Below are 27,810 nucleotides of genomic sequence, written 5' to 3'. Positions count from 1 at the left end.
ATCAGCTACTGACCATGTCAACAGAGTTCCAGGATGCTCACCTTGCAGAGGTGAAACCTCTGGTGGAGAAGGAGGAGGTAATTATTTTAAAGCTTTTTAGAACTTACGTGTTTTATTTCACGGCTGCTGTTGGAACTGCACATGTGTTCTTAGATTAGTTCTGACATACTGTGTGGAAGAAACAAGTAAAAGAAACTGGAGATGGAATAAGAGTGGGTTGGCTTTTTTTTTTAAAGAATGCAAAACTGAGCCTTAATTATTTGCTCTTTCTTGGTCTTTGGTTTTACTCTTCTCTAGTGCTAGTCTGGTGGTGACATTTTTTCTTTTCTGAATAATGACAGCTCTGGGTGTCTTAAGCTATTTTGAATGATGCCAATTGGGCAATCTCATGTACATCCTTCTACACCTATAGATTTCTCAGTGTAAAGATACAAACTTTGCTGTCAGCTACCTTTCAAGGAGGCACATAGAGAGCCTTTTCTTTTGGGCACATCTGAGGCCAGAGGTACGACTGTGCCCTATCTAGCCCTCTCTGACTGCACTGAGCTATGAGTTACAGTCAAACTGCTACCAGGTCTGCAGCCAGCTGGGTGTGCACAAGCCGCAGCCTTTCCTCTGGGGCTGCAGTGTAGAAACATCCTAGACTTTTTTTTGCTTAACCTTGTTGTACTTCTTTCCGTTTGTTTTTGCATCATTTTCTTAAAAAATCTGCCCACAGCATCTGGGTTCAGTGGCTGTCTGACTCTTCGGTGGTAGCAATACTCTGTGCTTCGGTATGTTCATGGCAAATAATTCACTGTAATATGTGAAGGAACCTCTCAGCTTTTTTTCTTGAATCAAAACTAAAATTTTTTTTTTGTTCCCAATGATTGTAATTCTTGACAATGACATATATAACTGTGTTGGTTTTTTCTGGTTTTCTGCACTAGAACTATTCATTGCTCTATCTGCTACTTTCTTTTTTATTCTCTACCTCTTTTGCGTAAACACTTCAGAAAATCACTTCCACTTGCGACTGCAGTGAAATGGCTAGAGAAACTTTAAACACAGCTCCTTTGCCAAGGACATTGCATGAAAGCAGAGCTCGTTTGGATACCAGTGAATGCAGCACTCAAACTTTTCAGAAACTAAGATTCCTTTTTAATGCAGTATTGTTCAGTAGTAGCAAAGCAAAGAAGATACTAAGCAGAAGTCCTACGGGTACTGAAATGCCTTTGGTTCAAAGTTCAGAAATGCCTTAAAACACTGATCAACTTCCTGGGTTTCTGTAGCACGTAGATCAAAAGTTGGAATCCTGACAATTAACCCTATATGCTTTGATTCATGATGTTACCTTAGGTTTTGTCTATGTGGGGAAACTAGCACTGACTTTGATTTCCTCTGTGGCCATTCTTAACATAGATGAAGGAAGTTACTTTGAGAAAGTGGAAAGGATTGCCCTGAAGGACACTCAGCACATACTAAGGTTAACAGTGGAGCTGGTGTTGAGTGGGTGATGCACTCTGAAGTCGCATCCTGGCTTGTTGTGCTTAGGTTTCTTCTACAGCTGAGTCTTCGTTCCTGAACAGTGATGAGCCTTATTCCATATGCTGTCTATACGGATGCCACATATACTTATTCCTTTCAACTCTAGACCCCACTGGAACAACAGTGTATGAAACTAGCTATGTTTAAAAGGTTGTGAGACCAACAGTATCGTAAGATTAAAACCCAGCGTATTGTCTGAAGCTAAGGCTGATGTAAAGTGACTTCCACAAGCTCAGTCAGCTCTTTAGCTACTTGTTTGTATGTACAAGACACTGCCTAACGGCCTAAAGATCAAGGCTCTATAGTCTTGTCATGATTACGGGTTGGACTGCAATGCTTTGAGGTCCACCATCTGAGACGATATTACCTGTGACAGCAGCTGTATTGCTTCTGACATCTTCCGTCCTTAATTTACCTAACCCGTGGGTTAGAACACACATGTCCCAGCGCAGATTTCTGTAGCTGCCAAAGTTACCTGCATTAATGCTTTAAAATCTCTTCACAGGCTATCACTCGCCTCCTTCCAGACTTTGATGTTCAGGCAAGTAAAGATATTCTCTCTTTTTTTTTTTTTTTTGGTAAAAGGGGAAACTGAATTGACATTTGGGAAGACAGCAAAATGTGATCAGAAATGACTGACCGCTCTCCAGAAATACTGTTGTTGTGGGAGAGGGGTGTGAATGGGGCTCTGACATAGCGATGTGAAGGGGACTGCAGGAGGTCTTTTCAGACTGAAGCTGAGAAAGTTTCATCCAAAAGAGGTGGCTGGATTGCAAGCAGCTCTATTCTTGTAAGAGAATGAGATTCTTCAGCAGTGGCAGTGAAAGCAAAATATTCCCCTCCCACATGGTCACGCACTTTCCCCAATTAATTTGCTTTCATTAGTGGTGTGCATGCATTTCCTCAGAGGAAATGTCCCTCTCGATGTATCCCGTTATGCCATTGAAAGTTTCCAAAAGATTCCTGAAGCCTGTGGAATGGTGGAAGGTGCTAAGCAATCAATTTTGCCCCTAACGAGAGTGATGGTAGCTTCCGTATGTGCATTTACAGCCAGAATATGAGTTCATAAAGTGCACCACTAGGTCAGACGGTGGCTTTCCACTTTCCCCATGTGTCATGCTTTTGAGAAGTGACTTTGTAACTCTCTCAGCTCCTCTTGTGTATTATTTTATTGCCATTTGGGCTTCTGACTGAGACGTTTGTCCTCGCTGGTTCCTAAGCTGAGACTAAGGAAAAGCACTGCTGTCGGAGTCAGGCTAGGTTGAACTGGGAGGGAGACCAGCGAGCTTGTACCTGCCTCGACAAAAAGAGCGAGTGGTGAATTCCCCTCGCTGAGGACAGGACGGAGTATGTGTTGGGAAAAGAGGCTCTCCGGGTGTCTTATTTTCGTCAAGGGGGTGTAATGAGGGAGGTAGATCGTGCAGGAATAAGGAAAGCTCTTAAATTGTTCTAGTCTCTTGAATATGCAGGCGGAGGTCCTTGGAGGAAATAACCCTTCTGTACATTGTGGCATGTTGCACTTTATTTGCGCCTGTCTATATTTTTATTCAATGCTGTCCAAATTGGTTAAAAATCCAGCACAAACTCAGCAGTCCTTTCCCTGGAAATGAAGGGAGACAGTTATCTCAAACATCTTTATCATCTCAGTGGCTCTTACTTCTATAGTAAAACTGTAGTTTACATTAATCCTGCATCTTCCCCCTCATCCTTTCTAATGATGAAATCTGCTGCCTGAAGTCTTGACAAATATAAGTTAAAGTTGTCACCATGCGGCTTCCTGCAGGACTGTGCACAGCATGGAAGAAGCTTTCTGTTTGGGTCCGGATTGATCACTTGTTCTAAATAAATCTGAATCCCAGATTAAGTCTGCTAACAGGAATACTGCAGTATTTTGATTATGAATCCAGAAGTGACCCATATCTCATTTCTATTCTTGGAAGAAATTTGCTTGGTTTGTAAACCATGTGTATATATAGATTTTTTTTTAACTTGCAAGACCAAATTCTCTAAGCCTTTTTGGGTTTTTTTCCATGTTTTGGATTAACTGTCGCTAATCCAGACCAGTGGTTCTTGTCATTTAGCCCTGTTCTGCCAGCTCTTGCTTTTTTAATGATCTTTCTTTCTTCGAGTTTAATCTTTGGTTGTTCTACTTCAGGAAGGAAAAATGTGGAAGAACAGTCTCAATCCATTATGTTAAGAACTGCCGCTGCAAAGGAGGCTTAGCTTTGGTCCTTAAAACCACAAGTACCCTACCTATGTGTCTTTAAGTTCTTCTGTGGTTGATTTATGAAAAAGGTGGTTTGGAGCTGTTGAGAGCCTTGATTACTTACTTCATTAGAGAAATTCACATGTGGCCCTGGAGGACCCAAGTCACTCAGGACTGACACTGCAACTCGTGTGTGTGCTCTTAATGAGCAACCTGTCCCATGAGCCACACTTGGGAGGAGGATGGACCTGGCCAGGGAAGGAGGTGATCAGCGCTTGGCAGGATGGAGCTCCTTATTTAGCACCTGTGTATGGGTGTGGGTGTCCATCATATCCCTTGCAACTTGCTCTGTCCTTTTGAGGACAAGTTATGCAGTATTCAGTTAATAACTGTGTTTCTGCCACTAGTGAAGAAGTAGTGACTGCCTGTGAGGTGTGTTGGTTCCAACAATAAATTATATCTAGTTATTCAGATTTGGAAAGAGATAGACTCTTATTTCACATGCTGTCTTAGACAGATTTGAGTTAAACATACCTTTCCATTTTGAAGTAAGCCACTGGTTGTCCTCTGGAGGAAAGCTTTCATGGAGTTACTAGGGGATGGCCAAGACGAGATGGAAGAACTGACAGCTCTGAACTACCTCTAGTCAGCACTATATGTCTGTCTGTGGCACCTACCTGAAAATTTAAGTGAAGGTCCCCTGCCTCCCAAGAAGGGGAGTGCTCCTGACCAAACCTGTTTTAGCACAATTAATGATAAACGGGTGCAGGGCAGTGTGCCCTGTGCTGCTTTAGTTCGGCTTAACGCCAAACACATTTTAATTGTATTTCCAGTTTGATGTATTTGCCTATTCTCTCGCTTGGTAGCATTGGAGCCGGCGGAGACCTGGCTTCTCGTCACTGTATATAATTCTCTTAGCTTTGTGTTTCAGAAGTGAGCAGTCCATCAGGAGACTGCTTTCTCAATAACTAAGCAAAACTTTCCGGGCTGTGTGGCAGCTGTAGGTGGCAGAGATGAGTTTGTCCCTTGCAATTCGTGGCTTATGGCCATCTATATCCACCAGCATGCAAGGACCACTTCTGCTTTCCCTCCTCCTCCTCCTGCATGCAGAAGAGAAGGAAAGAGGCGCCTTGCAACGGGAGACAAATCGGCTGGTCCTCATGGCGCGATGGGGTGGGTTTCCCACAGGCATCGGTGGATGCAGTTTGGGGCTTTGCAGCATGTTACATGGATTTCCTCGTCCTTTTAGGTCTCTGAAGGAAAGGGATGGGGGTGATGGTGGTTTTGTGCTTTTGCAGAGCAGTGTGACCCAGTGCTAATCAGACTAGGAAGAATTCTTGGGCAGAACTATTGCAATAATCTGCTTCAGTTCCTGCACCAAAGTTTTTGTTACTGGCATCCACCTTAGCAGAGTCCCTTACATTTACATCTAAAGTCATCATACTTATTAATGTACCCAACTCACAACCTAAATTGGGGAACCTTTTTCTTAATACTGCTAATTCAAAATAGAAGTCTTAACAAAAAAAAAAAAAGAAAAAGAAAAATAGCTGGACAGGTGGGTATTGGGGTTTTAGAAGAACATAAGATTAATTGAAATAACTATTTTGGAGTAGAAAAAGCTAGGGGAAAATGCTAAATAACCTCAGGGCAAAGGGGATTTGAAACCCAACATTGCAATACCACGTTAAAAGCTCAAATATATTTGATCGTCAAGATACTGGAAAAAAGAAATGAAAAATAGCATATGCAGGTATTAGTATATTAAATTTCTTAAGTAATGTGAACTTAAAATCTACTGTCTCTGCAATTTAAAAGTGATTTAAATCCTCGTTAAAAGCTCTGAAGCATTTCCCTCAGTTCTGAGGCAAGAGAAGGGAGGTGTATTTAACAGGCATAATATAAATTAAAATAAAAGCATGAGATGGTAATTGAGGATTAAGTATATTTGAAAGCTTTAAAATAATCTTGATGGAACGCAGTATTTTACTTAAAATATAAAATACGGCGTTTTTAGCAAAATGTGCAATGTGTGTGGTTTTCCTTTTTAGATATCTAAAGCGTTTTGGTTGCATATCCCATACTTCAGAAAACAACCTGTTCATAAGCATGTTCCTCAATCCATGTCTTCCTTAGCCAGGGTAGAGAGGGGAAGGAATAAATGAGCTCTCCTGTGTTATGGACTTACAAATTGGCTCTAACCTCATGACAAAACGTCAAAAAATGTCACTTGACCCAAAAATAAAATCTACTTTAGAATGGATCAGCTCCTTCAAATTAAGATAGCCTCTCTTAAATTGCATGTATCAAAAGTAGTTTTGTGTGTATTTTTAGGGCACTAAGACAAGCCTGCACCTCTGTTAAAGTGAGAGATGTGAACAGATGGTGTGTTTGTCTTTATCCTTCTATCGGATTAGTGTACGTTGGATTTTTTTCCAAGATGGTGTTTTAATATAAATCAGTTGAAGAGCCTCTTACTATGATGTTGACATTGATTGGGATGTGCTGCCATCTGTTTTCAGTGCTCTGCATTTTGAAAACATCCATCCCTACATCACGTAGACAAATCTCCTGATCTTTAATAGGATCAATAGGGATGTGAAGTTGTTGGTTTGATGTCATCGAAGAAACTGGTTTGAATTGATTGGTTTTTAGGAGAACGTTTTGGGTATTTGTTGTTAAGAATTTGAGCTAATGGAAAATAGCACAACCCTTTTGAATTAGGGGAGTCTTACTGTGAAGATAATGAGGAATTAAACCAGTTGTTAAACTGACTGTGATTTATGCCGGTAATTAGGAGTATGGTCGCCTGTCGTCTCTGAACTATTCTTAGTTGACACTGAGTTTGAACTAGGCTCAGGCTTCTCGTTCCAGAAGAATTAGCTGTGGAGGTCAGTGGGATGTGCAGGTTCAAGGGTCTGGCTTTACCTACCATGAACAGATTTTTTTCTTTCATGCACAAAGGAAGAAGGTCCCAAATCTTGAAAGGTGGTCCCTCCTAAGAAAACACACTTCTAGGTTTTCAGTGCTGTTACTGCAAGGATCTAGCAATAAAAATCTGATGATACAAAATACCTTATTAGTCTCTGAGGAGGAAATAATTTCTATATTCCACACTCAGCAGGAGGTGTGTTACACAATATCATTTACTCTCATTACTGGTATTAAGGTTGCCAAACTATCGATTTTTATGCTCTGTATTGAAAATTATCCAGAGTACAGAAGGCAGGTAGAATGTGGAAAATACTAATTGCTGTTACTAATTGCTATCTATTGCTACTGCAAATCTCTTCTGGAGTATTGTATAATGAATATACCTACAATACCCTATCTTCTGCCAAAGTGAAACTTACAGTAACATTAGTATGACTGATGTAGGAATACTTTAGACTAAATGTTGCTTATCTACTTTGGAAAATACTAGATTTCAAACATTTAAAGTCCTTGTTTTTGTTGTTGTGAAGAATGATTCTGACTTACACTAAGACTTCAGTGTCTTTCATGTTCTTACTGGAAACTTTACTCCTGGCTTTTAGGAGAGAACTTGCTTCTGATTTAATTTAGAATGAATTTGGGGTGTTCTAGCATTTGAGATAACAAAACCTGAAATGAAGCTAAACTTATCAAAACCTGAATGAAACAGCAACAGGAAAGACTGTACTCATTCCCAGATTTGAAATTTGGCACTTTGTACATTGTGTGGCAGCGACTTAGTTCATCTTCGATGTCTGAGCTCTATTTAGTAAGTGCTTCTCCTGATCAAACCTGATTCAAATCCTATTTAAGAATGGCATCCTCATGAATTAGTCTGTTTTGTTTTTTCTAGCTGGGCATTATGGGAGTCATAAGCCTATGCAGGATAGCAGCTTGTCTATATAACCTAGTTTCCTACTTGGACAAAGCAGAAACCAGCTACTGTTCTCTGTCTGACTTGCTGGATTTATCACCCTGTTTTGCCTAAAGATGGTGCTGGATATGGAAGATTCAGCTTACCTGCTAAATAATGCAGTGAGTATGCAGAGGAATGAATCTCTAAGGAGACATAAAAGCTGAACGTTAGTGTTTCAATGGAGTATAGTTCAGATAGCAGTGATGCTCAGCTCGCCCGGACTACGAGTCAGGGGCAGATCTTGATTCGTTGCTATGCTTGTAACTTAAAACAGATGTAAATGTGTAATTGCAAAGAAAATAGGTGAAATGTGGAATGGTGTTGCCTAGCATCCTTATTTTCAACAAAACACGTGGTGTATTTCATGTATCAAATTACCAAGCTGCGATTTAGATCAAATTAATACCTCAAATCTCAGAAGAGCTTCTGTGCTTTGCTCTGTAAAGGTTTTCACAGAGGCTGTACGCACCTGATTCCTACAGCATAATTTGTAATAAATTTGAATTTAACTTGGACTTTGCCTCTGGGCATTACTGCATGGAGCAAGTCAAGCAAGCTGGGCAGTAGCAGACAGTACACTGTACTGAATGACACGGATATCTGTGTCCTGTACAGTAAATAAAATATTCTGATGAAATGCTAAGACTGGCTACTAACTATATACTGCCTTGACTGTTATGCGGGTATAACGGTACTGTAAATGTGTCATAAATAACTGTTGTTTCGCGATTCCCTTTATACATGTTGGCAAAATAACAAATTGTTTATACCCATCTGAAGTTCAAGTGCAAAAGAAACAAAAAAATCTGTTCCATATGTTGTGGATGTTAGTACAACCCAAGTCGCATCTAACTTACATAGACATCCAATAGATAAAAGATGGTACTCAGGGGGACTTTGATTTGATAATAAAGGTGTCCTTAGCTTTAAGATCATTAAATAGTACAAACTCCTGTTATGTCAAATAATAGCAGTATGCTTCTTAACGTTGTTTCTCTGATAATCGCCACAACAATGTTGTGGATATGCTGCTCTATAGCAAACTTTAGACAGTTGGGTTTATGGTCAGGTCTATACACAGCAAGCCATAAAGCTAACATATGTGGCTGTCGTGTTTATTGGGGAAGGCTACTATAATCACAAGGCCCCACGGTGTGATAAGTCTTTATGGTGAATACAGGCTACTTAATACTGCTTTCTTTGGGGAATAGTAGTTATTTGCTGAGTTAAAGTCCTTTTCCTAGAAAACAGAAGTATTTTCTTTTGGCAACTTGCGTTATAGTTGTAAGCTGTTATTATTTTAGGTGTCATTGCACCGAACTGCTTTCTTTTTTTTTTCTTTTTTTCTCATGCTGCCTTTTAATGAGGTTAAAAACTATTTCACTATTCCCTCAGCATCTGCTTAGAGCTAGCAGCTTAAGTGCTTCTGTAGTGGTCTGTGGACTGGAGTAGATGACAGCTGAATGTAAAACGTTAGCAGAGAGCCCCCACCGTGAGGAAGAACGGGGTGCGTTAGCACGGGAATTGCGGAGACCCCCAGGGCTGCGGGCAGACCCTGGGATGGGGCAGGACCTGTGCTCATGGTCACCCAGAGGTCCGCTGCAGCGGGCGGACAAGCTGCTAACAGATTCCTCCTGTTCTTTGCCAGGAGCAAGATGTGGAGACTGTGCATGGCTCGGTCCATGTCACCATGTGTGGGACTCCCAGAGGGAACCGCCCAGCTATCCTCACCTACCATGACATCGGGCTGAATCGTAAGCAGACTTTTTATTTGATAGCACAGGTATGGCCTGGCTCCTTAACACTACTGCCGTAATCAAAGGTGTGGAAGCGGCGATGGTTTGGAAGCCTTTCCCACGTCCTTGCTTGTTTATGTGCATTGTAACCTGTTAGGTGGTATCTAGTTCCTTTCTTACAGCAAGTTTAATTCTCAGATTTTTTTTATCCTTGCAAAGTAAATAATTGGAATATTTCACTTAAAGGAGCCAAAGATCTTTGGTAGCTCATAATGACCATGTATAAATGCTGTAAAAACATCTGTAGGGGATGGCTGAGGGTATATTGCCAGCAGGGTTGAAAACAACATTGCTGGTGCTTTGTCTTAGGTTCCTGTCTGATAACCAGTCTTATGCTGCTGTGGGTTTATATGAATTACGTGTCAAATCAGGATGACAAAATGAGTGCTGGCATTGTGTCTTTAGCCAGTATTAAGAAAATAACTTTAAGTGCCTTTTACCTTATCTGTCATATCCAAGAATATAATGACCTGGTGTTGGGTTGACGGTTGGACTCAATGATCTTAGAGGTCTTTTCCAACCTTAATGATTCTATGACCTAATATCCAGATCTGCTCTAATTTGTTCTTTTCACCAGTACTGTTTGCTTCACACAATTTACTGTTTCTTAATCAGTTATCAATATTTACATTTAAAAACACCTGCAGATCTTTAAAGTCTGGCTGTTGCTGGGGGGGCGGATATTACTTATAAGAAAAAAATGTGTTTTCTTGCCTGTTTTTTGTGGAACTGCCTTGCTTTATTTTGGATTTTCAGTGGATCAGGGCAGAGCTTAATCTGGATCCCATCTTTGAATAAGACTTTTTTCTTTCTAGAGTTACAAAGTCTATCTTTATGGTGAATAAACTTTCTTTCCCTTTCTTGCATATTCTCCTAAAGCTGATTTGAGCTAAAAATGTTTTATATTTTGCAATGATTTTACTTGTAGTGTGAAGACATTCAGAAACACACACAGAACATTGAACCGTTTTCTAGGCATCTCAAAGACGGTGCTACAGAATTCATGCTTTCCACTCCAGGAGGAAAATATGCTAACCCTCTCCCCACATTAATATTGCTTAAAAATCAGAAATCAAGTCACCTCAAAGTTGGGAGCCTACAGCACTGAGTATCCCAGAAGGACGCTTTTGTCTTGAGCTGCCTGCAGCAGCTGATCGTGTAATGTTTATCTTGTAATATTTGGGCAAAAGCACAAGTCACGATCTCAGCCTTGGATACTTTTTTCCTCCATCTGTTTTGACACAATCCAAAGAAAAATGACTGGACAAGTAAATGGGTAATTTCATCTAAGCTAAAACCTGAGATGAATACACCTGACTGTATTTTATTAGTATTTTAACTTTGCATAAAGAATGATTTTTTGAGATTTTGGTGCACCAAGCAAATACTTCTGGCAGGTACCAAAGTAACATGGATAAATCTTAGCTGGCCATAAGGAAGGAGCTGTTCAGTGTTTTTGCTTCAAGGAATTAAAGCAAGTTGGCACAGGTTGCTTTGTAGCAGGGCTTCACTGGTCTTTCCTCCTCAGAGATAAAGGACTGCCACTTTTCCCAGGCAATAACATAGCTCACCTGATTGAACCAACTTTCCATTAATCTGCAGGACAGGTTAATAAATAATTTTATTGTAGTTGAAAACTTACTATTTTCCCTCAGCATAATTATTCCATATTTTCTTTTCCTTTTCAAGATAAAACTTGCTTCAATCCTCTCTTCAACTTTGAGGATATGCAGGAAATTACCCAACACTTTGCAGTCTGCCATGTGGATGCACCCGGTCAGCAGGATGGAGCACCGTCTTTCCAAGCTGGGTGAGTTGTCAGGGAAACAGCCCGTGCTTTCAGAGTTATCCTCTTTCTGGAAAAAGAGTCTTGATCTGCAGTTTAATTAAAAAGCACTTGCAGCAAACACAGTAGTTGGCTTTTGAACTTAAATCCTGACGCTCTGTTTCTAAGGTACTGGAGCTCTGGGAGCTCTGTTGCGTTGTGCCAGTTCACAGTAGACTTTGGGGCTGTAATTTTGTGTTTTATCTCTGATAACTAGGCTGCTTGTAAAGCAGTTCCTTGACAGATGTCTACATCTGTCAGTTTAAATATCGAGTTACGTTGTTTTGTAATGACATCCTGAATACAAATACAAAACTAATTTGTTACTATAAACAAGATAGGCATTAGCCATTATATAATGTCCTTCCTAAATCCATGTTTTTTATGAAATGGCAGCATGGTAGATATTGATAAGTAGACTTGATAACCAACCCGGAAAATCCAAGTTGTTGGACAGTAACAAAGTGAGGTACCCCCCCAGAATATCACAGATAGCTGTATACTTCTGACTGTGTATCACGAATGGTGCTGTAACTCTTGGAAACCTTGTGTGCCATGACCACAAATGAGACAGATTTGCCTTAAGATGCCCCTTGGGTGAGAATCAGCTTTGTTGAGGAAGGGAGCAGCCAACATGCCAAGGGGAGGGTACAAGGCAAGGAACAGTTGTTCAGTAAAAACTAGGTATTAAGGAGCTTACATGTACCCTTATTGCATGAGCCAGTCTATTTCCCTTCTTAATATTTAAGCTGGTCTGATGCTGAGGAGGTCATGATGGGCCAAGTTCTCAGCTAGTGTTAACTGCAATGGCCCAGTTGTCTACCAGAGCAGCCTACAAAGCTATTTCAGTCACCCCCACTTTGTATTTGTTTGAATCATGAGCTTTTAAGTGTCTTAACCCTCATGTCCTGAACAAGCATTAACATTTCTGAGTTGTCAGCTGCATAGGGCAGCAATCATGATCTATGCTAGTAAAGACCACTGCTTAATAACATCATGATGACAGCACAAGAAGCTGAATTATCTCTCCCAGCCCTCCAGCTGGGAGGCCAGCATGCTCAAGTTAAAAGTCACAGCTGTTGTGGTGACACTAGCTTTTGTCATGACAAGGTTTAGTTTCCTAACAAGAAAATCTAAGAAAATAACTTAAAGTACTTTTGCACTGTTTGTTTTTTTGTTTGGTTTTATTTTGGAGACTAAACTAGAGAATCATTAGGTGTAGTCCTGATGGGAAGCAGAGATTTGGATACATCCTAGGCAGATGTTCTCCAGCTACTTTGGGTGGATTTTTTTTCCATGTGCTGCTCGGTTGAGATTTTGCTCAGAATTGCCTTCCCTCAAAATTTTGTATCTGCTCTGCAGAAGACCAGGAGCATTAACTGACAGCTGTTTTTATTGAACTTCTCAGCAGCTTTGTAGCCCTTCCTATGCCTTTGTTTTCTCCATCAATATTAATAGAAAGCTATTCTTATTTATCCTATGGTAATTTGTGTGTCCCTGAAAACATGCATGCAAATTATTTGCCAAAGATCTAGATCTCATTGCTGTAGTCTGTGATTCTGCAACACAGGGAAACTTTTTTGTGGTAGACTAGAAGAACAAATGTGGTGAATGTGGCTGGAAACTCACCTCTCAAGTTCAAACTTTTTCATAAGCTTTAAGTGTTAACTTTTCTTGGAAGAGATTCATTATGGTCTGTTTTGCTCTCTGCCAGACCAGACATCTATCATCCTGTAACTCACATAAAGTACCATCTAGGATATGCTCATATTTCTGCTAAATTACTTACTTGTGCTTGCTCCTGATTTAAATTCAGGTCATACTGTCAATGATCTCGTAATGAGCACATTTGGTATTAAATCTACAGTGACCGCTGTGTCTCTAAACATCCCAGCCTACTCTACTGAAAGTGGTGTAGTAACTCCACAAACACATACTTGTTGTAGGTACGTGTATCCCTCCATGGATCAGCTGGCCGAAATGCTTCCCGGAATCCTGAAACAGTTTGGGTGAGTGCAGAATTACTTATTTTCCTCATTCTTCTCTCTATGTGGCACACTGAAAGAGCAGGGCAGAGCAGATATTCGCCTGTGCTGCCGCTGAAGCTTTGGTCTGGCTACCTGGCATTTTGTTTGCTAGAATTACAGTTGTGGTTGTTTTTAAATTCCTCTGTTATAGATGAATCACTTCTGCCTTTGTTTCTGAAAGAGCTTATTTTTTGGCCTTCTTTGAAATGTCTGTTTATTTTTAAACGGGAAGCAACTTTGAGTGAAATCCCATGTGCCTAATTTAGGGGCTTCCTCTAGTATTTTCTATGCGTTGCCCTCACAGGGGCAGGGCACAGACAATCTGTTCTTCCCACTGTAACAACCCACGTTTTCCTGTGTGGTTAGCAGAAAAAAAACGTGGTCCCGTCTGAAGATGCTTACTGTTTTGTTTCTGTGGCTTGAGTGTCTCAGGGGGTCAGTCCAACCTCCTTAAGCCTTTTCTACTACCAAGTGCCGATGCCAGATTACCGGTGTTGAAGGACCTGGTGGCAGTGTTCCTCTGTTGTCTATCTGCAACAGGTTTAGGTGTGTGTCCTCCCTTAAAGCTTAGCTTTAGCAGGAGCTGTAGCTGAGAAAGGCACCTTCTCTGCAGAGTTGGTGCTCCTGGTACACAATGAAGATTGCAGGTAGGCACCTCCAAGGGGTTTGCAGACCAAGCAGAGAAAGCCTGGCATTCAGGTTTAGGCAGCCTTGAAGAGCAGACAGGCTGGACTGCTGGCGGGGGATTTAGTCTCAGACCAGCACCCAATTTAGACATTGTTCAGCTGTTGTAACCAGCTCTTGCAATACCTTGGACCAGTTTACCTCACTGCCTTCTTAAGAGATGTGTTTTTTGAAATGCCTGATATAAGGCACAGTGTTGCCAATTCTGCTCTTGCACTGAAAAAAATGCTAACGTAATGTCAGTGCCTTGAAAATCAATTAAGCTGGAGTGTTCTTACAAAGCCTCGATTTAATATTGCTAATGAGAATGAAGTCTATCCTCAGGTATTTTCCTAAAAGCATTGTATAACCTGTTTTTCTGAGTGGTTTTGTCTAGTCTTCCCTTCCACGTATTTTCTAAGACCTTGAAGGTGATGCTTTAAAACCCGTTTCAGTTAACGCAAATATTTGGTTTGTCTCTGCCCTGTTTGGTTATGAAGTTTAAACTTAATCACCCCCATGGCTGGATAGCATGAGAGGCTTGCCTGCCAGCCCCCTGTTAGAGAGGAATCAGCGTCCCAGTTGGATAGCTGTATCGTGGAGGGCAGGGGGAGCCTGGGGAGGGGGGAGCTTTGTATTTCAGGTTTCAGGACTGTGTCTTATAAGTTTTTCTGGCAGAGAGTAACCATTTCCTTCCAGGAGCAGAACAATGCTATGGTTGCTCAATATATTTACTTAAAGATAAGTGAGAATTGCTGCTGCCCTGCAAACGCATGAGGACCAGCGTCCCGCAAATCTGCCGATAACAATCCAGCTGCTACGTTGAGCTCCTTACTGGGGCCGGTGGCGTTGCTGAGGGTCCACGGTTTACCCGAGCTGCAACCCACCCTTCTGTAGATACACGCTGGCGTGAATGAAAGAGGAAGGCTGCTGATGCAGGTTTGTTTATTTTCAGTGCTGTCTGACTCATTTGTCTCTTCCGTTTAATTGCTGTGCAGGCTGAAGACCGTTATAGGAATGGGAACTGGAGCCGGTGCCTACATCTTAACCAGATTTGCTGTAAGTTTCGTGGAGCTTCCCTAAAGCCTTTAACCCGATTTCCCTGACGTGTTGTCATCCCCGTAGCATGTACAGAGAATTCCTGCTCTGCCGTGCCCATTTAAGTAAGCAGTTAGGCTTTTAAGTGAAATACCACAATCTGCGGGATAGCTAATCCAGAAGACCTAGATTTTCCATTTTAAGGCCTGGGCTCTACCCAGTTAGTTTGCAGAAGGTTTTTTTAATGGGAGTTCTCTATTTAAACTGAGGGTGGAGAAGAAGTTAAATCTTAATGTTCTCCAGCTGCTCAGTTGAATTGCTTTAATGAAAATTTTTTTTCCATACATACGCTTGTTTTGTGCAAGATAAAACTAGACCTACCGCCTTCCTCCCCAGGAGATTATTTGCTAATTTAAATTTTATGCTGACTGTCAAGTTGCAAAGGATATGCAATGAATCTTAAATCTTTTCTTTTGCAGTTAAACCACGCAGAGATGGTGGAGGGATTAGTTCTCATTAATGTAAACCCTTGTGCTGAAGGTTGGATGGACTGGGCAGCAACTAAGGTAAACATTTTTAAGTTAGAAAAATAAATCATACTGTGAGCCTGTCAAGCATGAGGAGCTGGGCAAGCTTGTGTGTCAAGGCATGGCTGCAGACACAAAATATCCCAGGCTAATTCCTTTGGGGTTTATTTTTCCATTTGCAAACATACCTCCTGTAGGTCTAGTGATAAAAGTAAGTACTTCTAGGAAACAGATACCCATGGTATAATGGAGCTACTGGGTATGGACAATTCTTAAGAGCTAGTGACTGCTGGGGAAAACCTAGTTTAACCTGGACACAGGGTAGTTTTGGAAACAGCTTTCTTTCAAGTAAACTTAAAGTGTAGTGTAACATTCAGTTCTTGTCCATGGCTTTGTTTACCAGCACAGTCCAAAATGTGAACTAGAGCACAGAAAAATGTTCAGAACAACATCTTTCAGGTTTCAATCATCTAGCTGAGTCTTAGATGCCAAAAAGACTCAGAAAAGGGCATTAGCTACGGTAACTGTGGACAGATTGTTCATACAACCAGACTTTTAAGTGAAAATGTTCACATACAAAGAAGCTCCTGTTAACCGTGTTCTTTTGTAGTTGTAAGAAAGGTTGCAATGTGGGAAAACAGGCGCTGAGAACTGGTTTCAAAAATCTTCCTGGAACCAGTATATATAACGTGTCGTATATATTACATGTCACTCAGATTTAATCTGTTAAAGCATTTTTCAGGGTAAACTGATGGAAGGCACTTTGTATCATTCAGGGTCATGTCTAAGTGAATGGCAGTTGTTATAAACACTCTGAGAAGTACAAAAATTAGTGCGTCATCTTTTAACCACACATAGAGTCAACCCACTGTAAGTGTCTAGGGTGATATTAAATGTAATGACAACCTTATAATACTGGGAGAAACTTTCCTGAGCTGGGATGTAACATTCTTTCGAGGCTTAGTTACTCATTTTTTAAAAATAATTTTGCATACCAGTTTATTTTGGTAAGTTTGATCTGGAAGTATATTTAGTAACTCCTCTACATTGAGATGTACCAGTTGACCTATTTTGATTATCTCACCCAATGTCTCACTGTAATTAAGTTCTTCCATATCTGTGCCTCTGCCTTCCACCTCTCTTAAGTATTGCTGACCTTGAGTGCAGCAGGTGCCCTGTATCCTTCTGTCCTTCCAAAGCAAGAGCACATACTCTGGGACGTGAGCTTTAGGTACCAGCTCCAACGTATTGTCAGTGTGGGTTGTTAGTGAGGAGGTTGGGCAGTGAGGTTAAATGACACCCAACTGGCTGGTTTGCTTGGCGTTCTTGCAGGGAGTGATTCCATATATACCTATGCCACTAGTAGTGTGTTCCCTGTATAACTGCATTAGTAAAGATATCTTATGAGAATGACTCAAATGTAAACAACCCCTAATGGTGTTTTAGTTGGATTGAGGGGGAAAAAATATCAATCCAAGATATTGTACAGATAAGGACAGCAGAGAAACATCAATTGGTCTACTTATGGGTAATTGAAAGGTTTCAATTGTTCAAGGATTGTTTTAATATCAGATACTTAGATAATCTTGCTGTTCAGATTTCAGGTTGGACAAATGCTTTACCAGACTTGGTCATTTCACATCTTTTTGGAAAGGTAAGGATGTTGGAAAGATTCCTCTGATGTATTCAGTCATTTGTATTTACCTCCTGGGGCTGGGAGGAGGGGAGAAGCCTTCATTTAAACAACAAAGTACAAAGTTAAACTGTGAGATAGGATTCATACTTGTTCCCAGTATTTTGGAGGTGTATGCTGCCATGGGGCGTGCTGTGTCCCGATGACTCAAGTGTGTCTGAGTCATGACTAGTCTAGTAGGAGCAGCTCCCTGTGTAGACAGCCAACATTTAAACATGAGTATGTGTCGTATGTGCTCATGTTCTGAGCAGAATTACCCCACAGGTTTTTTTTATACCATAATATACTTGTAACTCTGGGAAAGCTGGTTATTAGTACTAACGGTGCTCTTCAGTGCAAGCCTACTTTAATGGAAAGTGCTATACTGTTTTCTGAGGCTACTTTGCTGTGTTTGAAACTGTTAGTAACTGCAATGGAAAACTCCATTCCAGCAGGACAAGGAATGGAACTAATCTATAAAGACTTTAGAACCAAACTGTTTGAAAACGTTAGTGATTGAAGTCCTTGAAGCTTAGTTATTTACCATTGTGAAATTAAGTTCCACATTACATATGTTTGTAAGCTTTCAACATCTGCTTTACCCTGGAAACATTTATTGAGCTTCTTACCCTGAATCTTTTTTTGTTTTAAAACCTCACACTTGTCTGACTGTAACCGTCTGCACTGCAACTACATGTTTTGCAATTGTAAGATCTTGACATTACAACATACTGAAGTTTTTAAAGTGAAAAATGTTGTACTGCAATCGGAGGCTAATGTTAATTCTGGGCGACACCACTGGGTGCTAGAAGTTGTCCCTTCCCTAAAGGTGCACTCCTGTTGTGTAGATATGAGTCTGATACATGACTGCTGTGCCATGTCTTCAGATCCTTTCAGAAAATAGCCCCTATTCTGAACGATTCTGTCTCCACTGTAGGAAGAGATTCACAGCAACCACGACCTGATCCATACTTACCGTCAGCATATTATTAATGATATGAATCAAACCAACCTTCATCTCTTTGTCAACTCTTACAACAGGTAAATACATTTACCTGATTTCTAACTGGAAACTGTTTTAAGAGGCTGTCCAGCTCTTAGAGCCAGTATTACTTGTGTGGTGGAGTTACTTGTATTCCCCCAGTATAAAGTTCTGCTTGACAGTGCCTTTAGGGATCTCAGGTGGTTTGCTTATGGGAGAAGGACCTTGTGCATTTGTGAGGAGATAGATGGTACACTGGGACTGAACTGAGACATTGAGACTTCAGGCTAAAGTGGTTTTCCATCAGTTGTGGAGGCTACAACATGTATCAGATTAAATTAACATACGTGAGTGTCTGTGCTTTCTCTAAACTAGAAGAGTATGGAAGTATCTGTAAAATTTCAGTATATCAAGAGCCTTTGTCCTCTCCATTTTTTTTTAGTCGGCGAGACCTAGAGATTGAGCGCCCTGTTCCTGGTATAAATGTTGTCACCCTTCAGTAAGTATTTTTATTTCCTACCAGTTCACCTGTGCATGATGTGAGCTAAGAGGTGTGATCAATGGGTGCATTGCATATGCATTGCAGAGCTGTAGCTGAACGTGCTTATGTGCTAGCAAAGGATCTTGTAACTTTGTCTAGGAGATAAAACGTTACTGCAAGTCAGGGACCGCCATTAGGAAAACTTCCCCTCTTCAAACTTCAGAGTCATATTAGCTGAAATGGAAAGTTAAGTAGTTCCTGTCACTGTGTGTCTGCAAACTTCGGCTTACAGAGTCAGTACTTGGAAAGTAGATATACTTAGCTTCACCTGGAAATATGTCCTAGTTAATGGAAACTATAGCTCTGAATGCACTTAAGCTGTGCCTATGCATCCAAGAAAACATAAACAAAACCAAGTAAAAAAAAAAACCACCAACAAACGTTCAGGAAGATGGAGCAGGTATGAGAATGACTATCTGCCAGATCTTCTGCTAATAGCTTTTCAGTTATAATGCAGCTTGTGCAACGGAACAGTTGTCAAGTCCTCTGCTCAGCTGCTGATGTTTACAGGAGACTTTGAGACTCTGCTTCTCTGCCAGTCTGGTTGAAATTGGATGGACAGATCCAAAAGTTGGAGCTCAGGGGGGTAGGGGGTGGGGGTGGGGCTTCGATGCTGATGCCCACATTCAATTTCTTTTAAAAGAAGGAATAAGAGCACTGGGAAGGGCTGATTTCTACGAGGTGGGGAAAAGGACAGGTTCTCAGGCAAGATATCAGAGCGTGTCAGTAGATCTGCAGCTAATACAGTGGATTTGGTGTGTATTTAAGGTGTCTGGAATACAAAAAGAAATCATTTTCACACACTTAACTGTCTCATCCTTCCAGTGACACAGAATGCAGCTTAGGGCAAGTCCAGGCCGGATCACAGAGATAATACCTCTTTTGTGTGCTTCCTTGCAGATGCCCTGTCCTCCTGGTGGTTGGCGACAGTTCCCCGGCGGTGGATGCTGTGGTGTGTATATCGAGCCGTCTTTGCCACCATGCTAACGGGCAGGCGAGCCAAGAAGCTGCGCGAGGCCGGCAGAGCTCACGCCCGCGCAGCAACCTCGCTTGCTATTGATCCAGCCCAGCTGGCTCTCCTCTTTCAGACCGCGGGAGAGCTGCCATTAATTCCTCGCTGTTTGTCCCCTCTGTCTGTGCACCATTATTTAATAGCTACTGCGTTAGGAACAATCGCCACAGCAGTTCCAGTGAACCGCAAATATTTTCCTTTAGAGAGGAATCTGCCGCTGGTATTTTAACTTGTTCTGTGGTGTTGGAGCTCTGCCTTGGGTCACTATGGAAGCAAAGAGCTTCTTTTTGACCACTATAACTCGCCCCAGATGACTGGATGACTTTAAATGTTGTGCCTTAACGGGCATGCCCGGTCTGCTGGCCTGTGGCCATATGGCTGCTCGCTACTTGGGACGCTACCAGATGACCCCCCCATCACAAGATAAACAACAGTTGTTGCCACTGGAGTCCCAGAAACAGATAAAAAAAATCTCAAATTCCCAACTAATGGGTTGGTTTGTACATGGAAAAGAATACAGTCAGAAATGTGAACTGACCTACTTGGGTTTCAAGATGTATATATGTATAAATAGTCTTTGCACAGAAGCCTAAGATACCCAATTTAGTCTGTATTAAGCCAGAAAACAAGATATTTAATCTGTTTTCATCCAGCAGTTCATAATTAAAATCTTGTGTATAATGCCTTATGCTGCTGTTCTTTAATATAGGTTGAATGCAACTCAAAGCTGGACCCAACAAGGACCACACTTCTGAAGGTAATAACAAGAGCTGTTTTTTTAAAATAAGCATTTCCCTCATTTACGATCAGCTGGATTAACTAAAAAAGCAGAACCACTCCCATATGCTGCAGTACAGGTAACACGGTGAGAATCCAGTTCGGATGTGGAAGGGCAGTTCCTTCAGGGTAAGAGTATTTTAGTGGGGTAAACCAGACTAGGGGCTTCTTGTCAAAGTTAACAACAGGGAATTCCTCAGCTCCTCCATTTTAAAACACTAGGGGTGAGACTTGAAATGCTCAGTATTTCACATACCCATAATGAATTTGACTAGAGCTGGCAAAGTTGATCTTGAGGTATTTGGAAAGGTTTAAAAAAGGCATCAGCAGAGTGGAAGTGCAAACCAACTCGTTCTGTTCCTGTGCTTGCCTGTCCCTCAACAGTAGCGTCAGATGAATAGACAGCTGATCTATCAGCCACAGTTTTGTCATCCTGCCTTTTATGTGGACACAGTCCAGGACATCTTACTGTCAGAAATGACTCTGTTTTCCAAAAACTTGGTAAAATGCACTTCCAAACAGCAAAGCATCGTGCAAAGGCTTTGGCTGATACTTGGCATTCAGAGTATGGATGCAATCTTCAGCTCGTTACTGATGAAGTAAAATGCAATGAGTGTAATAGCATGCAAACGGTGAAACAAATTTGGTCATGCTGCTGCTGGGAACTTTTACTGTATCTCTCTTTATTGAATTGGTCAGTGGAAAATTATAATAAACAATGACTTTTTTCAATGCTTTTTCTGCCTAACATTGAGGAGTTACACTGCTGACCTACCACGTGGACATGGCAGACTCGCCCCAAGAAAAAATCTGAAACTATCTCAGATCCTCTATCAGTGGCCAGCCTTTGCTCAGTCCAGGGATACGGCTGATGCCAGATCCTGCTACAGGCCTGTTTTGCTGCTAACTAATCCTAGATAGGATTTAGGGTTTCCTGTAATTCACAACTCAACTGTTTTCAGCTTGTGGTGTTCCTTGGAACAGGACTGTTTTTGTTGGGTTTGCTTTGAGGGGTGGAGTGGCAGGAAAAATGAAGTGCTCCAAAAATACTGCATGCACTCAGGATAGCTTTTCTAATTCAGCTTTCCCTGCTTCCCTTGGCAAGTCAGGCTGATGCTTGCCATCTGCAATCTCAGCAAATCATTTTTCCCTCTCACCGCTGAGGTTTAGGTGTTTGTTCTCTCTCCCGTTTGTCATTCAGGTCAATACTGAGTCACCTTATTGTAATTCAGAGCTGAACTTGTAACCAGGACTAATAGGCTAGTTTCTAAGAAACTGGTAATCACTGCCTAGCAAAAACCATTTATTTGTAGCTCCAGCTGATGCTTTGTCTGAGGGTCAAGACACTTTGGGGTTTTCTGGGGTGCAGTTGTAGCTTTTATAAACATTTACCTGCTTGCTTTGATGCCTTCATCTATATGTATGTTACTCACACAACAAAAATAAATGTTTTTCTGCCAGATAGCTAAAAAGGTCATTTTAATATATTCTGAGCATAAATGAGTTCCTCTGGCATTACGCTAACTGGCTGTTCTCATCCCCGTTTCAGATGGCTGACTGTGGTGGGCTCCCTCAAGTTTCCCAGGTAGGATTTGGCTGATGGAAATCCTACTAATCCTGTTCTGCAGCGTGTCAGACTGCAACAAATGGGTGTTTTCCTGTAGGGTACTTGCTGTTCCCAAATGTCAGCCAAAAGGATGGTTATGATTTCACGAATAATGATGTCAGACGGTCATCTGAGCTTTCTTTTTTTCTTTAAAGACCAATGAAGCGCAACATTAAGATTGGGAGGGGATATTATTTCCACTAATTAAGTCTTAACCAAGTAAAGGTCTGAGGTGGGAATGTGGAAGTATTATTTTATGCCTATCTACTAAGCTAACATGGATTAAGGCTTGAGCACTAGTGCTTTAAAAACATACTCGTATTTGGACTATTTATAGTATAGATCAGGAAAGTGGGAGGCAGGAAATAACAATGCTGTGTTCTTGCATACACTGACCCGGCTTGACTGAGAATGAACTGGAGTTTCTGAAATACATTTAGGCATAAATTCCAAGGCTGCTAGTAAAACCAGGCTGGGAAAGTTAAAATGTACCTGTGCTCTAGTGTTGCTTCACTAAAACAGCTGACCTGTAAATCAGCTTTAGGATGTGATGTTTTCTAAACAGATTTCTAAGCAATGTAATGTGGTGGTCTTGAACTTAAGGAAAAAACTGAATTTGTAATTACCTGCAGCTGAGAAGTCCCTGTACAGGCAGTGTGTGCTTTTACAGTGGGAGGGGGGGAAAAGGCTTTTTAAAGCCACAAAGGAGTATGTGCGTTGCTCCTCTCTGATAGAGTCCATTCCCTGAACTGATTCAGATAAAATTACAACAAAAATATAGGCAATATTTACAAGGTCAGTAATTGAGGTTGAGGCTTATTTGGCCACTGTGTCAGCAGCAGAGAAAAATAGTGAGTGCCTCATGGCAAGAATGTCGGTCATACGCAGTTGTGCTTGTGTATTCCTGCTGAGCTTTTTTGCCCTATAAACATAACTGTCAGCTCTGACTAGCTGAATTTGTTCTCTGCTGATTCGGAATTGCTGAATTACCGATGCTGTATGAACTGCCTTGTGTATTTTGTGAGGCCAGTTGTTCTACTTTGGCTCATCTGCCTCAGTAGCTGTGCGAGCAAAGTTTGGGCCAGGCTTAGACCACTTGTAGTCACTTCTCCAGAAATCTTATTCTCAAACGCACGTGTCCATTTGGTAAAATAACGGGGCAGGGGAACAGACCAGGGAGGGGAATGGTGGAGTTTTCTCATGTAAGTGAAAATTTCAGACATTCAGTAGAACCCAGAGAATAGTTAAGATGTCCCTATTCAGATAGGGCATCTATGGTATCTCTAACATTGTCATGTAACTAACTTGCTGAGCACTGCATACAATAATACTCTCTTTCTTTTGCAGCCTGCCAAGCTTGCAGAAGCTTTCAAATACTTTGTTCAGGGAATGGGATACAGTAAGTATCGGTTTTATGGAATGGTTCACCTGGCTACCAAAGTTCGTTGGGCATCTAAGCATTCAGAGTCTTATGATCCCAGATGTGTGATCTTTTCCCTGTTGGATATGCATTTGCAAGGGGAAAAAAAACACCTGTGGTGTCTGGGCGAAGGGTTTTCAGACCAAATTATGTTACTGAATAGTAGAGGGCTTTGTAGACAGCTTATACCTACAAACCTTGATATTTTTAAGGTGGATATTTGTAATAGTGTCCCCTCGTTGCATCACAGGAGATAAAATCATAGAATCATTGAGGTTGGAAAAGACCTCTAAGATCACCGAGTCCAACCGTCAACCCAACACCACCATGCCCACTAAACCATGTCCCTAAGCGCCTCATCTACACGTCTTTTAAATACCTCCAGGGATGGGGACTCCACCACTTCCCTGGGCAGCCTGTTCCAATGTTTCACCACTCTTTCAGTAAAGAAATTTTTCCTTACATCCAATCTAAACCTCCCCTGGCACAACTTGAGGCCATTTCCTCTCGTCCTGTCACTTGTTACTTCGGAGAAAAGACCAACACCCCCCTCGCTACAACCTCCTTTCAGGTAGTTGTAGAGAGCGATGAGGTCTCCCCTCAGCCTCCTCTTCTCCAGGCTAAACAGCCTCAGTTCCCTCAGCCGCTCCTCAGAAGACTTGTTCTCCAGACCCCTCACCAGCCTCGTTGCCCTTCTCTGGACACGCTCCAGCACCTCAACGTCCTTCTTGTAGTGAGGGGCCCAAAACTGAACACAGTATTCGAGGTGCGGCCTCACCAGTGCCGAGTACAGGGGTACGATCACTTCCCTACTCCTGCTGGCCACACTGTTTCTGATACAGGCCAGGATGCCATTGGCCTTCCTGGCCGCCTGGGCACATGATTCATATGCTGCACACAACATTTAAAACCTTGTTAGTTCAGAGACTTCTTTAACTTGTAGCTGTTCATCCTTCATGTATGTGCTTCTGACAACTGCTATTGTATAGATGCATTGCTAGCCTGGGCTGCCAGCAAAGGTTAAACATCTGAAAGTAACGGCGGATCTGATGAGTCTCCTTAGTTTTCCTCTGGCTTGTTGCAGCCACAGCAACATGCCATAAAGCTCTGTCTTGAATCCCTCAGCCATGGCCACCGATTTTTGCCTTAGTAATTTGGGCTCCTTAACTGTATGCCTGGAGCAGCGGTACTACTTCTGCACAAGAAGCTACTGTGAAAAGTCTAGATTCAACCCTGAAGGCTTCTTCAAGGGTGGTTAGGGCTGGAGAGGAAGGCAAGGGCTTCTTTCCAAGCCCACGAAGCAAGGCATTAACAAAAGACTCTTTTTCCAGTCCCCTCTGCTAGCATGACCAGGTTGATGAGGTCCCGCACCGCTTCTGGCTCTAGCGTAACCTCTTTGGAAGGACAGAGGAGCCGGTCTCACACCGGGGAAGGCACGAGGAGCCGGTCTCACACCGGGGAGGGAACGAGGAGCAGATCCCACACTGGGGATGGTGCCAGGAACCGCTCCCACACAGACACACGCATTGAGCTGACGCCGAACTCGGCAAGCAACGCTGAACAATCAAGCCCCAAGTCCATGGAAGTGTCCTGTTAGGTTGCTGTGGGAGGTTTAAGCTAGTCACAGTGTGAAAAAGTAATGGATGCCCCCTGTGTATCACAAAAACATAACTGGTATTAATCTCAAGCTATTCTGTAGGATGAACTCTGTTCACCAGGGTCTGACAGGGACCAAAGAAAAGAAGCATCTCGTTTGCTCTATCGTTATTCTTGTAACTCAGACAGTTGCTGCTATTGTGCCCTCCTTCAATGGATGCCAAATTCTAAAGGATACTTGCCAAAAGCTGATGTGGTTATAAACACTTCAGAGTCAAACTAGACTTGCTTAATATCCTCCTTTAAAATCAAAGCTGTTACATGCCCCTTTCTCTCTTATTCTCTTGAAGTAAACTGGCACAATTTGAGACAAGTTTCAAAGAGGGGGAGAAAAAAATCACTATTGTGGATGGCTTTTGAAGAAGGAAACGAAACAAATGTGTTATGGCCTCATGTTGAAGCTGGAGTTGAATTCTTTGTATATAGCTTGACTTCAAATGATAAAGAAGTTAATGTATCGTGCATTTATAGGCCTTCTAATTCATTAGTATTCAAGCCTGTTTTCCTATGTACAATAATATACTACTAAAATAGGTGATTTTAATGTGACTTTGAGACAAACTAAAACTTTAAGCTTTTTTTATTTTGCTTTTTTGAGATTTAGTTCCAGTCTTCCTTTCCTTCTCCCTTCCTAGACCCTAAAACCTGCATAGCCGAATGAGGACAGGATTTAAATTTAATAAGCAAGGTAGCATTTCCTCTTTGGGATCTTGGGCCAAAAGGTTTACCATACTGCAAAAGTTGGTGTAGTTGTAACAAGCAGGGTAGCCATACATGCCAGCAAAGCAGAAACAGCTTGATTTTTCCTTCAGACAGCTTCTTATCTTTGCAGCTCAAGTTTTTGTGTCCAGCACAATTGTGATAAATTCAGAATTCTGTAAGCGAAGCCAGATCCAGCTGTTCTTTGTCAGGAGAGATGAATAACTGTGGGATGGCATGTAATTAGATACTGTACGTTCAACTGCCACTAATTACTGGATTTGAAACTCTGAGATCTCACTGGTGCTGAGAAGTGTATTCCACAAAGTGGTGGAGCGGCAACACTATCTGTGAAATACAGTGTTTAATGACTGCATAAATGTAATGATCTGCTGGTTCTGCATCTTTACGTAGCCTCCTGATACCTTGGGTTACTTTCTTTGATGCTAGTGGCTTGATACCTTTCCGCCAGTCAGATTTTCACAGTTGGGCGTTCTTAAGTTCGTCCTTCCATAGGTAGTGGGACAGGATTTCCTGAGCTCCAGTGCATACCTGCTGCATTGCAGTCCTCACACAAACAAGAAAACTCAAATGCCGAGCAGTTAAATAGCAAATGTTAATACTTTGGGATTGCTTGTTCAGAAGAACACCATCTAGGTTACTTTATATTGACTAACTTCAGCTCTTGTGTAGAATATCCGTAACAGTTTGTGGGAAGAAAAGACAATTTCCAGAAAGAATAAAGCTATTGTGTAAAGTCTATCAAGAAAAGTTTCTTAATGAAGTATTTGTATTTATTTCAAAATGAATAAATTTGTAACTTTGCAATGTCTGGTGTCTTAATGTTTTACCAGGAGTACAATAGTCTTTCTCAGTGGGAATATATTCTTGTCACCCCTTTGTATCGATGAAACCTTTTTTCTTTTGCTCATATCTCTGCCCTTCCCTACTTATGTGCTCAGAGCTTTTTTCTTCCACTCCAGCCCACTGTTTATACTAAGAAAACACAACACACTCAGTATTAGGTGTGACTGGCTATTCCAAGTACTAAAGGATAATTTTGCTCTAACAAATGCATAACAAAATTGAGGGCTTGGTATGGAGTACTGTTTATTTGCAGTTCGAAGTTTTCTTTTTTCCCTAGATATAATACTGTCTAGTGCATAGGTCTGTGGTCTGTGCACTGACTTCCTCACTGGAGTTGGCACCATGCTCGTTGCATCCTTTCTGTTCCCAATCTGATCTGTAAATCCGTTGATGTGTGACATGTTCCTCACCAATCTCTGGAGGTATTTGCGCCTCTTGACTGAAATTGCAGATGCCACTTTGAGTTTCCAAAAGCTGTTCTTCTTGGACCTCTTGCAAGAATCTAACTTCAGAAAAGGAGAGAAAAGATTAACCCTTCACAAATAAGTTTTAAAAGGACTCCTCAAATACCAGAGGGAGAGGAATCTAGAGGTGCAGGAAAGAATCAAAACATTGTTTTATTTCCATCCTTAAAGCAGAAGTACAGTTGTCCTTTTTCATCTTAAGCTTCTATTTATCTCAGTGGTTACCTGTTAAAAGATTGGGGCTTTTTGTAACTTGAGCAGTATCTGCCCTTCACAGGGAAGCGGGTTTGGAGGCTCCCTTCCATGTGTACAGGGGGGCTGGGAGCACTGGTGCTGTTCAGCGTGGGGGTGCTTAGGAAACAACAGAGCCCGGTCACCAAAATGGCTCTGCTGTGCTTTCTGCATTGGGACCTTAGTGAGGATGTGGTCCTCTTACCTAGTGACTGATTTAACATACTGGGGTTTTCAGGGACAGGTGGGTTTGTGGCTTTGCTAGAACTATTTTGGGCTTCTCCTTCCTCCTGCATGTCAAAAAATCCTGATAGGAAGAGGCAAAAGCAAATATTTGGCATGTCTGAGCCGAGGCTCTGCTAGGTGTGATGATTCAGCAGTCATG

The 27,810-nt window shown here is 41.7% G+C and overlaps 1 protein-coding gene across 1 annotated transcript; it reads left to right on the top strand.

Moving 5' to 3' along the window:
• Window positions 1-26,691, top strand: NDRG1 (N-myc downstream regulated 1). Its single transcript, XM_009273977.1, has 15 exons — window positions 1-77; window positions 2,033-2,068; window positions 9,271-9,376; window positions 11,108-11,228; window positions 13,190-13,252; window positions 14,932-14,992; window positions 15,451-15,537; window positions 17,096-17,152; window positions 18,108-18,211; window positions 18,595-18,651; window positions 19,594-19,645; window positions 20,415-20,462; window positions 22,032-22,067; window positions 23,436-23,487; window positions 24,840-26,691. The coding sequence occupies exons 1-15, from the start codon at window positions 15-17 to the stop codon at window positions 25,103-25,105; spliced, it is 1,209 nt and encodes a 402-aa protein (XP_009272252.1). The 5' UTR covers window positions 1-14; the 3' UTR covers window positions 25,106-26,691.
• The last annotated feature ends 1,119 nt before the right edge of the window (window positions 26,692-27,810 follow it).

The sequence above is a fragment of the Aptenodytes forsteri genome, unplaced genomic scaffold (assembly GCF_000699145.1).
Source record: "Aptenodytes forsteri isolate BGI_AS27 unplaced genomic scaffold, ASM69914v1 Scaffold223, whole genome shotgun sequence".
NCBI lineage: Eukaryota > Metazoa > Chordata > Aves > Sphenisciformes > Spheniscidae > Aptenodytes > Aptenodytes forsteri.
The sequence above is the reverse complement of the archived record's forward strand: the minus strand, read 5'-3'. Positions and strand labels throughout refer to the sequence as shown.